This window comes from Scyliorhinus canicula, chromosome 9 (assembly GCF_902713615.1).
Source record: "Scyliorhinus canicula chromosome 9, sScyCan1.1, whole genome shotgun sequence".
NCBI lineage: Eukaryota > Metazoa > Chordata > Chondrichthyes > Carcharhiniformes > Scyliorhinidae > Scyliorhinus > Scyliorhinus canicula.
The window spans coordinates 144,171,020-144,184,798 of NC_052154.1; the positions used below are offsets into that span (position 1 = coordinate 144,171,020).

General features: G+C 41.4%; 1 protein-coding gene across 1 annotated transcript in view; it reads right to left on the reverse strand.

Moving 5' to 3' along the window:
* Nucleotides 1-13,779, reverse strand: part of eif3m (eukaryotic translation initiation factor 3, subunit M) — a 62,520-nt gene that overhangs the window by 30,075 nt on the left and 18,666 nt on the right. Inside the window, exons 4-5 of the mRNA XM_038807844.1 lie at nt 10,412-10,535; nt 9,539-9,633 (exon numbers count right to left, since the gene is read on the reverse strand). Of these exons, the coding sequence (XP_038663772.1) occupies nt 9,539-9,633; nt 10,412-10,535 (219 nt within the window). The remainder of the gene's footprint in view (nt 1-9,538; nt 9,634-10,411; nt 10,536-13,779) is intronic.

A 13,779-nucleotide genomic window follows, 5' to 3' on the forward strand; every position in this document is an offset into this window, starting at 1 on the left:
CCAATACACATACAGAACCGCAGTGATAGGTTATAAGCAAATTATAAGCATTGTGTTTTAAAAAACGCATTTTTAAAGCAGTGTGGATTTGCAAGAATTTTATTATGCAGTAAGTGAAACCATTTTGTAAACAAAAAGGTTTTATCATCTGCATAGATTACTATATTACCTACCAAGAATCATGTTTTACAAATTCTGAATGAACTGAGGCCCAAAATCAAAGCAAGACAAACTCCTCGACATAAAAGAAATTACTGCTCTAATTTGCTTTACATTTACTTCCCACTTAAAGTGAGCTGGGGCAGTTGATAAACAGCACAAACCAATGGCACCGTTTGTCTTTCTTAACTTAGTTTTATTGATTTAGATAATCATGGCACTAGAAAACTGGATCAAAAAGTTGTTGAGTGCATGACTGGTCTGCTCATTTCAGTGCACACACTTGTAATCTTGGCTCGTTATTCATTTGGCAAAATATCTGTAAGTATGCAGAGGTTTAGCCTTTAAAAATACAAGAAATAAGGCTGCATTCCTGTGTACTTTAAAGACTTTCTCTGAGTCACTTCCTAGGACACAGAACTAATTCATACTTCATCGTGACATTCAAGTGGTTTAGCATTTATTTTTCAAAGCAAGTTAATATGATTCGCAGCTGCTTTATGAAAGGGAAAAAGTGGCACTACTGTTGATTAAAACAAAAGTACAATTTATCTCTGCTAAAACCAGCACATTGATGCATCAAATTTGTTACAATTTAGGATTGCCATTTTGGAGTGCCTTTCCAGGAAACTAGATCCAAATGTCCTAGAGTCTGACATGGAAGACTATAACAAACTACAGAAGGCATAAATTGTGTTCCATGTTACCCAGCTGGGGTTTAAGATGTTGGTTTTAAGTATGCAGATCAAAAGATTAAAAAAGATCAAAACTACAAAGTGAAGAAAAAATACAAAAACACATACATCATGTTTTATAGGAAGTGACAACATCCCTTGAGACACTGAGCAAAATTATATTGAGAGAATTACAAACTGGGTCAGTTCTTAATTTCCGACAGTGATGTGACACTTTCAAACTCTAAATATCACTGCAATGGGATTTTAAAAAAATTATATAACCTGTCTTAGCAAGAATATAAAACACAAGAGGCAGCCATTCTCTCCACAATGCCTGTGCCAGTTCTTTGAAAGCACTAAGTAATTAGCCCCCATTTCCTGCCTCTTTCCTGAAATCAAAAGATAAGCAACATTCCAAATGAAGTACCCCCGGTGTTGCCAGTGCATTGACCCAACAACAGAAAGCACACCTCTTGCTAACTTTATTTATTAAAGAGGTCATTAGAAATTGACGGAAGAACCATTCCAAATATCAATCTTCGCCAACCTATTGAAAGATTGGGCAGGATAGATTCAACATGGTATCAATATTGTAGTACTGTTGAGGTTTCAGTGTAGGTTTCTGCCAGGCATAGCAGAATACGTTAGTTTTCATCTTCCCGGAATATTGTTAACTGCAAGATGACAGAAATCAGAGGTGCCTAGCGTTCATTAGCAGAGGAATTGAATTTAAGAGCCGTGAGGTGATGATGCAGCTGTACAAAACCTTGGTAAGGCCACATTTGGAGTACTGTGTGCAGTTCTGGTCACTTCATTTTAGGAAGGGTGTGGAAGCTTTGGAAAAGGTGCAAAGGAGATTTACCAGGATGTTGCCTGGAATGGAGAGTAGGTCATACAAGGAAAGGTTGACGGTGCTAGGCCTTTTGTCATTAGAACGGAGAAGGATGAGGGGCGACTTGATAGAGGTTTATAAGATGATCAGGGGAATAGATAGAGTAGACAGTCAGATACTTTTTCCCCAGGTGGAACAAACCATTACAAGGGGACATAAATTTAAGATGAATGGTGGAAGATATAGGGGGGATGTCAGAGGTAGGTTCTTTACCCAGAGAGTAGTGGGGGTATGGAATGCACTGCCTGTGGAAGTAGTTGAGTCGGAAATATTAGGGACCTTCAAGCGGCTATTGGATAGGTACATGGATTATGGTAGAATAATGGAGTGTAGATTAATTTGTTCTTAAGGGCAGCACGGTAGCATTGTGGATAGCACAATTGCTTCAGCTCCAGGGTCCCAGGTTCGATTCCGGCTTGGGTCACTGTCTGTGCGGAGTCTGCACATCCTCCCCGTGTGTGTGTGGGTTTCCTCCGGGTGCTCCGGTTTCCTCCCACAGTCCAAAGATGTGCAGGTTAGGTGGATTGGCCATGATAAATTGCCCTTAAGTATCCAAAATTGCCCTTAGTGTTGGGTGGGGTTACTGGGTTGTGGGGATAGGGTGGAGGTGTTGACCTCGGGTGGGGTGCTCTTTCCAAGAGCTGGTGCAGACTCGATGGGCCGGGTGGCTTCCTTTTGCACTGTAAATTCTATGATAATCTATGACAAAGGTTCGGCACAACATTGTGGGCCGAAGGGCCTGTTCTGTGCTGTATTTTTCTATGTTCTAAAGTCCAAATAGTTGAATGGAAATTTGAAGCAGGGCATGTCAACCTGTAGTTTAGTGTCAGCACTGAACCCTGGCAATCCTATTGAAGACCCAAGCATCTACACAAACTTATATTTATTTTGTACGCTTGAGGATTTTAGAAAGTGTTTTTTTTTCTTAAAAGATTTGCATTTCCATAGCGCCTTTGATGAAAATCCAAAAGCACTGTACAGTTAAGAAAGTACTTCTGATGTGTTGTTACTGTTGCAATATACGTAATATGTTAGTCAATTTGCACACAGCAAACTCCCACAAACTAATGTGATAATGACCAAATTACCTATTTTTGGGATGCTGACGGAGGGACAATTAGCGCTCGAACAACTGCTCTTTTTCAAAATAGTACCAGGGTCATGTATATTTGAATGCAGCTTGCTTGAACGTCTCATCTGAAATACGACACCTCAGACAGTGCACTGCTCCCTCAGTGCTGTACTGGAGAGGCCCAGAATGGGACTTGAACTTACAACTGACTTGGAGAAGAGAGTGCTGCATACTCCTTGCTCGATTCGATAACCTTCAATAGCCTTAATAAAAGTCAATCACTCCCAGTTTTGAAATTTTGCAACTGACCCCCCCCCCCCCCCCACGCCAACAGTTTTAATTTTGGGGGGGGGGGGGGGGGGAAAGATAAAGGAGACTCCAGATTGCCACCATTTTGCGTACACCTGAACTTTCCTCAGGGAAACACAAGCCTCAGAAATTTTCATACACAACTGATAACTGGAGACAGAAGAAACACCTCTGAAAAACCAAACACCAGACAATTACAGCAAAATGAAGATTGCTGCTTAGGTTATGTAACAATATTGCACAGTAAATGATGTAATTCAGTATAATGTCACTGCTCATGTCAAGCAAATTAATTAAGCTGGAGTGTCAACACAGTCAGATAAGCATCTTATTGCTGACTATACTGGGAACTGGAGTGTGAAATCCCAATAGTTGGGAGTTTCAGACAAATTGTCAATCCTTAACTACAGTGTAAACAAGGTCGACAGCTTAGCAGGTACCAAATTTTTCCTTCCTGTTGGGAGTAGCCTTTTAATATCATGGCACCAGAGCACTATAGGGCTGGAAAAAAAACAGCATTAGGAAGACAGCTCTGACTTGGAAAACAATTCTGTAAAATAGCCCTTAAAAAGTTGCAGCAGATTTGGTTTACAAAGCAGCACGCCTACTGAATTTCTGTCCTTTTGTCATGCATTAAATTTCTATATGATCTACAGGAAGATATTCTGGATCGTGTTCAAACAAAGCAACGCATCTTGGGCACAAGATGACAGATAGGCTGCTCAAGCTTTGCTCTTAATTCAACCCTTTGATGTGCAACTCCTTTTCAACTCACCATCTGCTGTATTATCCCATATGTAAATTAAATATACATTCAAAAAATCAAATACAAAAATCAATAGTGGAAGAAACTAGGTAAGATTATTTAGAGTTTCCACCTATACAGTTAATTGATACGAAATTTTTGATGAAGCTCAAGAACCAGTAGTGATCACACTTTTGATTTAAGTACAGGGTTTTCCTTGAGCAATCAGATGTAGTCAATTGGTGAAAAGATTAAACCGATGAACCCAAGCACATTTATCAACTTTTCTATCCCTGAAAAAAGTTGATTGAGAGAAACCAACATTTGAGTTTCTGCAATTTGTTTCTTATGAACTATTATTGATTCCGTTAATCAACAAATTAGAAATTAAAACTAGTCTCAGTAATGACGATCATGAAGGGACCAGATTGTCATAGAAAACCTTCTGGTTCACTGATGCATTTTCTGTGTTTTTTAAATCATTTTATTCGCCACATTTTCAGCATTACCTGATCTAGTATAAATATGACTCCAGATCCGCAACATGTGGCTGCCTCTTAATTGCTCTCTGAAATGGTCAAGCAAGCCACTAAGTTGCTTAAAACCGCCCAAAAATGTTAAATAAAAACAGATGGGCTATCGACTTAAGCACACACCAGCCAGATCATCCTGTAAAGTAGTCCTCACTATCCAGGACTTGGGACAGCTTTTTCAATTTTGGTACAAGAGCCTGGTCAAGAAATACCTTGTCATGGTCATAATCATCAAAACATACAGCAAAAGATCAGAGACCCCAGTCATCACCTTCCCCCAGTATGTCCTGTCCCACCAGCAGGATAGACCAGAGGTGTAAGCATGGTGGCATCCAGTTAGGAAACAGCAGCTCCGGGACACCTCAGTGTTGACTCTGGGCCCCACGAGGATTCATGGCATTAGGTCAAACAAGGGAAATGAAACCTCCAACCACCATCCTGCTGCAATGAATCAGTGCTCCGCCATGTAGAACACCACTTTGAAGAAGCAAAGCAGTAGTAAGAGTACAGAATGGACACTAGATTGCGAAGATCAATGTCGATCACCAAGAGTGTTTCAGTCATTCCATAACAGAGGTGTGAAGGACATATCAGCCAGACGGAGTCTGATGCAGGTGGCCCCAAGTAACACTGGCATCCACCCAATGTGAAAAATTAGCTAGAGTACATCCTGTCCTCAAACATCAGGACAAATCCAAACCAACTACTGCCCCATTAGTCTATTCTAATAAGCAAGTGATAGGCATCATCAACAGTATTTTCAAGCCGACTCAATGAGGTTTGGATCAAGGCAATGCAGCCTTGATCCAAACATGAATTCCAACACGAGGTGCCCTTGACATCATCAGGACAGAATTTGACTGAATGCAGAATCAAGGAGCTCTGAAAATATTGAAGTCAATTGGAATCTGGGGAAAACGCCCCACACGTTGGATTCATACCAAGCATAAAGAAAGATAGGGATGGTTGTTGAATGTCAATCATTTCAACCCCATGACACTGCTACAGGTGTTCCTCAGGGTAGTGTCACAGGCCCAACCACCTTCAGCTGTTTTACCGGTTCCCTTTCCTCCATCATAAGAAATGGAAATACTTGATGATGGCAGTGTCCAGTGCCATTAGGAGCCCCTCAGATACTGAAGCAGTCCATGCCTACATGCAGCAAGATCTGCACAACATTCAAGCTGGAGCTGATAGGCGGCAAGAAAGACTCATGCAAAACAAGTGCCTGGGAGTGATCATCTCCAACAAGAAAAAAATCTAACCACCTCCTGATAACACTCAATGGCATACCAATCACTAACATCTTGAAAGTTACCATCAACCAGAAACTTAACCGAATCAGTCATATAAATACTGTGGCTACAAGAGGGACTGGAAATTTTTGGCAAGCAACTCACCTCCCGACTCCCAAAGCTTGCCCACTTAACTTTTAACACCTGGAATAGCAAGGACAGCAGACACATCTCCAAGTCTTGAAACTATATGGCCATTTGTCATTACTGTCCTGAAATCCCCACCCTAACAGTGAGTATACCTATGGAATATGGACTACAGCAGTTCAGTGAATCAGCTCTCCATCATCTCCTCGAGAACAATTAGGAATGGTCAACAAATCTTCGATGCTATTGCAAGCAATCAAGGAAAAATGTATGCTTAACCTGTGGCTTTATTTTTTAATTATGTCCCTGACCAATTTCACGGTGCAGCTTGTTTCCAGGTGTTAATAGTGGGAAAGATTTTACACCAGGAAATCTCACACTGCACTGAGACGGTCTCATAATGCAGTTCCTGACTTTGAGATTTTCCCACTTGTTGATTTGGACCATTGCCCACACTGGTAGCCCTGTTGTTCAACCCACAAATAGTTTGAGGACTAATCAATCCTGTGATGCAGAGGTCCAGTCCTCCAGATAACGAGATACTATATGGTACAGTCTGGGTTAGGGAAACCGCAATCACCACATTAAGTTGATCGAGAACCTTCCCTCTCTTCCCCCACCCACCCCCACTTCCTATTATCTCATTGTTTAATTGGCACATTAAGTGAAACTTCCAACTTTAATGCATTAACGCACAATACAAATGGAGTTCATCTCCCAAAGCTAATGGGAGGAGTAAAAATTGTGAATGGTTCTGACACACAGCTTCCATTTGATATTGAATGGACAGCAACTGGGCATAAAGTTAAGAGCGAAATGCAGAGGGGAATTAGAATGCTTTATCATAAGGAAGAAACGGTGGCAGTGGTTAGCACTGCTGCCTCAGCACCAGGGATCCGGGTTGTGTGTGTGGAATTGGCACGTTTTCCCAGTGTACGTGCATGTTTCTTCCGTGCGCTCCGCTTTCCTCCCACGGTCCAAATAAATGCAGTTGGGTAGATTGGTCACAATCAACATGTGGGGTTACGGGGATAAGGCAGGGGCTGGTTCGAAGTGGAATGCTCCTTCGGAGGGTCGGTGCAGACTTGATGGGCCAAACGGCATTCTTCTGCACTGTAGGTATTCTATAGATGTATATATAATGGGAGCTTGGATAAAAACTTCAAGCTGTTCAGAGAAAATACAGGATGAAAGGATGTAGCTTTAATTGACCAACCATCACCTACACAGGCGTGATGCATTGGTGGACCTCTGTCCGTGCTGCAATTTCTAAGATTTGATAATTAAGTTGAATGAAACACATACTGGCCCGGAATCAGCTTCATTGATGGTTTGGACCTCAAACTGGTTTGCCTCTAATTTTCTATCCTATAACATTTAAAGTTACACCAATGAGAACTTGGACACCCACAAAAACTGAAGCAAAAATAAAAATTGCCAGTAGGTGCTATCTTTATGTTGAAGGGTATGACGTTTCCAACCATTTTGAGCTGCTTTAGGAAGAATATTAAACTAAGTTTGCAATCCAATAGAATCTAGACCATGAAATGGTATAGATGGCTTTACACATAATTTTGTTAAATAAAAACACCACCTTTCTTTCTAGCTAGTCTTTAGGATTCATCTATATTTTAGATTTCAAGAATCCTTGCATGCTCTTCCATCTCTACTTGTTACATTCACTAACGTAAAGAAAAATTGAAAGTGATCAGATTGCATTCCAATGCTCACCAATGAAAGGCCTCAGAATGGCAGGCAAATCACTATAACGTCCCAAAGACAAACACCTCAACTCTACTATTACATTTCAACAATGATCCTGAGGGAAAGATCATTTCAACCTTCAGAGTGCATTTTTTTTAAAAACCTCAGCTCTCTTCTGGCAAATGTCTTTTTATATGTCAATATCCTATCAGCTGGGAGAGAAAATAGAAAGAGAAATAGATAGAGCAATAAGTTGTGGAGATTTGTACCAGGGGTTTTGCAGAAAAGGTCTACCAACCCAGAAAAGAATGGTCAGAAATGAGGAAGGATCACACAAATAGGTGATTCAGTCCCTCAAACCCATTCTGCCATTCAGTTAGATTTTAGCTGATAGCCACCTTAGTTCCCCATCCCTTAATACCCACTGCCTAACAAAAAGCTATCAACCTCTGTTTTTAAATATTCAATTGACCCCCAGCTTTTTGGAGATGGGGGCATTCCAGATCTCCGTTACCATCAACGTGAAGAAATGTTTCCTGACATCACCCGCAACAGCTCGGTTCTGAATAAGAACAAAGCTTGAACAGATCAATATTGTCTCATGCAGAAACTTGAAAGGTTGGGGGGGGGGGGGGGGGGGGCAAGGGATTTCAAAAACGTCATTGGAAATACATGCCACCGTTTCTGTGAAAACACAAAACAGCAGCTGGATCTCAGAGACCCAATGCAAAAGCTGGCAGTTATGACATACAGACAGTGAGCAGGATGTTGCAAAGAGGAATAACGAGTGCTTTAATTGTTTCCTGCCAATAGTTGCACGCAACAACTGTTTGCCTCAATATTAATAGCCTTTACATTTACTATGGACAGAGTAATCTGCTATAATAATGTATGATACATCGAGCAGAACTCCCACCCTAACTGGCGTACTGAAGTCCTTGTGCAAGTACATTCAAAATAAGCAGTTACTGGAAAGGTACTTTTCAACTTGCAATTTATTCAATTAGTTTAACTGATAATGCAAAATAGGAACTGTTACGGACACCTGGTCAGCTCTCAAAAGTGGCTAAGAGGCTGAACCAGAGCCATAACCTTTTAACGTTTTAAGATGGTGCAGAAAGATTGATTTGTTCCAAGACTGATAACATAAGAAATAGAGCTTGGTTATTTTAGAACACAAACTTTGTTAAAAAAGAAAATAAATTTAAACTTTTAAACTTCAACTCTAACACTAACATATATATGTAGTTTCTTCACCATAACACCTAGTTCCCATTAGACTTTGAATAAATACACAGTTGGGCAAAAGCAATACTTGCATTTCGGAAGCAAATTTTCTTCTGTTAGGGACATTCTTTCAGAACCCTTTTCCAAAGCCTGCCTTGGTGGAAACTTTCATGACTTTTCTCGATCAATTTCCAAAGCCTTCTGCCTTGAAACTATCCAGAACAGCATTCTTTCTCACTCTCTCTTTCACTTAGCTCCACCCAGCCCCAAAACAAAGGTTCTTTGCTGGGGTTTCCAGGTTTGAACCCATCAGTATTGTCTTGGCTGTTTGATCACCCACTCTTGTTTACACAAAAGACAGACCACGCTATTGATATGCAACCAACCTCCCACTGATGAATAAAGAGGCCTTCTGACTCTGTAATGGGCTTATAGCTGGTCAGACAGGAGTATCCCAAAGAATGATGCATCTGAAGCATCCTGTGTTTTTCCACTAAAGAGTTTAAAGTCTGACTGGGACAATGTAACTCGGCCATGTGGGCATATCCCTCTGACTCTGTGCTAATAGGTTTTTTTGTCCCCTCAATCTGTTTAACCCCTAAATTGGCTGCTATATTGGGGTCTCATTTCAAGACCCAATTTCCTAATATCTCCCTCGTGTAACAGAACAGGAGTAGGCCATTCAACCCCTCAAGACTGTTCTACCATTCAATTAGATCATAGTTTTGTACCCAACGCCATTAACCTGCAAATACCTCAAAGTCTATAATGGTTAGAAAATAGTCAAGTGCATCAACTCCTATAATTAATTGCTTTTCTTGACCAAATGTGTCAATACCTTTTTTTGCAGTCCACCAGTGCTTCATAAAGCAGTCGCAGTACATGGTGTTTCTTGTCTACGCTGAGGTTCCAGTCAGATATCCATTTGCGAACCTAGGGAAAACCATAACTGCTTATTCACTGATCTTTATTACTTCCACTATATAGACCACAAGGCCATGAAAGTAGCTGCAATGACAGCGCACAAGATAAATTCTACATCTTACCTAGGTTGTCCATTTACGCAGAAGACAGATTATCAATTCCCCTTTCCCCCCATCCCACCAGTGATTCATGATTTATCACACATCATTGATACATAACCAACATGCCCCAAGGTAGTAAATTTGACCAACAGTAAACAGACCATACACTCCTGTTCACAATACTTTCTGCCCCAGTATAAATGACAATGTCGAAGATGATCGCTTGAAAACTAGCCAGAGCTTCCTGTCAGTGGGATAATATCTGTGCTGCAAAGTGCATGCATGTAATTTAGTGCACAGTAGAAATGCTCTGGCACCAATAGTACTGTAACAATAGAAGGAATGGCCTAGAATAGGAGCAGCATGGTGGCACAGTGGTTAGCATTGCTGCCTCTGGCACTGAGGACCTGGGTTCGAATCCCGGCCCTGGGTCACTGTCCTTGTGGACGTTTTCCCCTGCATGGGTTTCATCCCCACAACCCAAAAGATGTGCAGGTTAGGTAGATTGACCACGCTAAATTGCCCCTTAATTTGAAAAAGTAATTGGGTACTCTTAAATTTTAAAAATAAAAAGAAATGGCCTGGAACAAATTCGCTCCTACTAACTTTGCCCACACAAGCTTCAATGCACACAAAAGCAGCGAATGGTACTAATAAACAAAGCATTTGAAGAGAGTGTGACTTACCTGGTCAAGATCAGAAGGAATGTATTGAATAGCATTACATGCTGTTGCTACCTTGACGAGACTGCAATATACGATGTACCGAGCGGGAGCATTCTCCTCCATTCCATGGAAAAGATTACGCAGCCTAATTAAAACATTTACATTGCATACTTAGAAATAACAAATACAAACCTAGTGCTCTCAAAATGAATTAGAATAGTTCTTGCAATAAAGTATTGTTATTTTAAGAAAGTTTGGTGATTTATGAGAAAGCAAACATGTTCCCACACTGAGGCACAGGAGTGCTCGATGTGGTGACAATGTGGCATGTAATGCAGAGTAAATCTTTCTCCAGTCCCTCAGCCACAGGATAGTGCAGATGGGGCTGTATGATTTGCCACTGCTTTATCCGGTGCTCAGTGAACTGTGGACATCTTGAGCTATGTTGTCTGCTTCATTCAGCAGATTCTGTCCAGACTCATTCCATAAAAATAGAAAGAAAAGCTGAAGTACTTGGAACATTAACAATATGAATATGTGCAACACAACAGATTAAAATAAATATGTTTGTAAAATTGAGAAGCTTACACGAATTGTGAACAGAAGAACTGCAGCAGAGGTGGATGAGATTCAGTTGTGAAGGAATAAGGGTCAGATTATATTAATTCGTACTGTGTAATAAGAGGTAAAAATGCAGTAAAACGTATTCTAACAGGAGTAACCATGAAGCCAATGTGGCTAATTCCCTTCATAACAATGTGAACGCACTGATAAGAAATACACACCTAACAAATCTCATCTGTAACAAGCCTAAAGTTGAATTCTCAGAAATAGGAACTAGCTACCTTTTCTTTTGAAATGTATCTTGCTTTGTGATTTATGCTTTTCATATAATCAGATTGCACACTTTATTATAACACATTTGTGTACCTGTAAACTTAATGTGTCAGTTAGTCTTCCATATCAAAGACTCATGAATCAGATCTGTATTCGCTCATGGTGGGGGAATATTTACAGAGGAGCTTCACCTGAAACGTTAGAATATCTGGGGAAATTACAATCTAGCTAAAAACTAAGTATCAGGAATAAGGTAATAGTTCTGGTTGATTTCACTCCTTTAGCTGAGGTTTGAGTTGGACTGAAGAGAACTCAGTTCGGGAGAGTCTATTAATCAGGAGGTACACCTGATCTTGAACTTCAAATAATGATCCAAGCGTATCATGCATCACACAGTACTGCCAGAATTAAAGCCAAGCTTGTGAGAGAAATGGCAGGAAGTATATACACGTTCAAGAATTTTATATCTAACTTAGCAGCTGAGCCACAATCTGATTTATTGGGTATTTGGACACATTATTCGCATGTTTTTCTGAACATGGTGGTCACATTTTAGCAATGCTGAAGAAGATGGAGCAATCACCAATGGGGGAGGAAGATGGTTGGGGCTCTCCTGTACACTAGGGATAATATGCTGTCCTTTGTGGTGCCTGGGGTACCTTTTTAATTAATCTATGAGATTTTGGCATCGCTGGCTAGGCCTGCATTTACTGTCCATCCCTATTTGCCCTCGAAGTGGTGGTGAGCTGCATTCCAAAACCACTGCAATCCTGGAGGATTAGGTACACCCACGGCGCTGTTAGGGAGGAGCTCCAGAATTTTTATCCAGCAACAGTGAAGGAACGCCGATATATTTCCAAGTTTGGATGATGGGTGACACGGAGGGGAACCACCAGGTGGTGGTGTTCGTATGTATCTACTGCCCTTGTCCTTCTAGATGGCATTGGTTGTGGGTTTGGAAGGTGACACCTAAAGACTCTTGGTGAGTTCCCAGAGTGCATCTTGCAGATGGTACACACTGCTGCCACTATTCGTCATTGAACATTTGAGGAAGGGGTGCCAATCAAGCAAGTTGGTGTATCCTGGGTGGTGTACGAGCTGGAGTGTTTTTGGAGCTGCACTCATCCAGGCTTGGTAGAGTCAGGAAGTGGATTACACGCCACAGGATTCCTTGCCTCTTGTAGCCACGGTATTTATATAGCGAGTCCAGTTCAGTTTCTGGTCAATGGTAACCCCAGAATGTTGACAGTGGGGAATTCCATGATGGTAAGACCATTAAATGTCAAGAGGAAAATGGGAGGAGGAGCAGGGAGAGGAGATTGAAGAGGGGACGTGGGCGGATGCCCTGGAAAGGGTGAACTCCTCCTCTTCATGTGCGAGGCTTAGCCTCATACAGTTTAAGGTGCTGCAGAGGGCTCATATGACCAGGACAAGGATGAGTCGGTTTTTTGGGAGTGAGGACAGGTCTGTTAGGTGCTCTGGGGCCCAGCAAACCATGTCCATATGTTCTGGGCATGCCCAGCGCTGGGGGAGTTTTGGAAGGGTGTAGCAAGAACGGTATCGAGGGTGGTAGGATCCAGGGTCAATCCAGGCTGGGGACTCGCAATATTTGGGGTTGCAGGGGTTGCCTGGAGTGCAGGAGACGAAAGAGGCCGGTGTTCTGGCCTTTGCGTCCCTAGTAGCCCGGCGGAGGATTCTTCTTCAGTGGAAGGATGCGAGGCCCCCAAGCGTGGAGGCCTGGGTCAACAAAATGGCGGGATTTATTAAATTGGAGAAGGTAAAATTTGCCCTAAGGGGGTCAGTGCAGGGGTTTTTCAGGAGATGGCAACCATTCGTAGATCTCCTGGCAGAACTGTAAAATCAAACGGTCAGCAGCAGCAGCAACCTGGGGGGGGGGGGGTTCTTTGTTTTTGTTTTATGTTGAATCTTCGCTAACGACAGGCGTTTATTTATTGTTTCTCTTTTGTATTTATGGTGGTTTGTTCTTTTTGTTCTTTTAATTTTCTGGCGCTGTTTTCTTTTTTGTGAAAATTTGAATAAAAATTATTTTTTAAAAATGTCAAGAGGAGATGGTAAAATCCTCTTGTTGGAGATGGCCATTGCCTGCCACTTGTCATCTGTAGCCATGTTAGCCTAGCCCTCCCTGCAGGAGATTGTGTTTTTGTTCTGATACTAAAAGGGGAAAAGCCCTCAGCGGGAAAAAAAAGTATTTTCTATTCAAACTATTTCTTCCTCTTTTACTGAATAAAAAGATAACCCAAATTCTGTTGCTTTCTAAAAATCAATTCTCCTTCCAGCTTAGAAGCTCAAATAGAAAGTGCCTCCCTATTCAGCTGTTTTGATATCAAAATATGGATGGCAGAACATTCAAAAGAACTTGGGGTGGGAAGGGATAGTGTAAAGGGAAAACTATTTTGGATTCACCCAACCCTTCAAAGGCACAGCTAATGCTCAAAAATCGAATTTTCAGGAAATGGTCGGAATAACGAACTTATATTCATGTGGTGTCTTTCATGAGTGCAAAGTGGCTGGAAGCAGTGTCGTCACTGTTG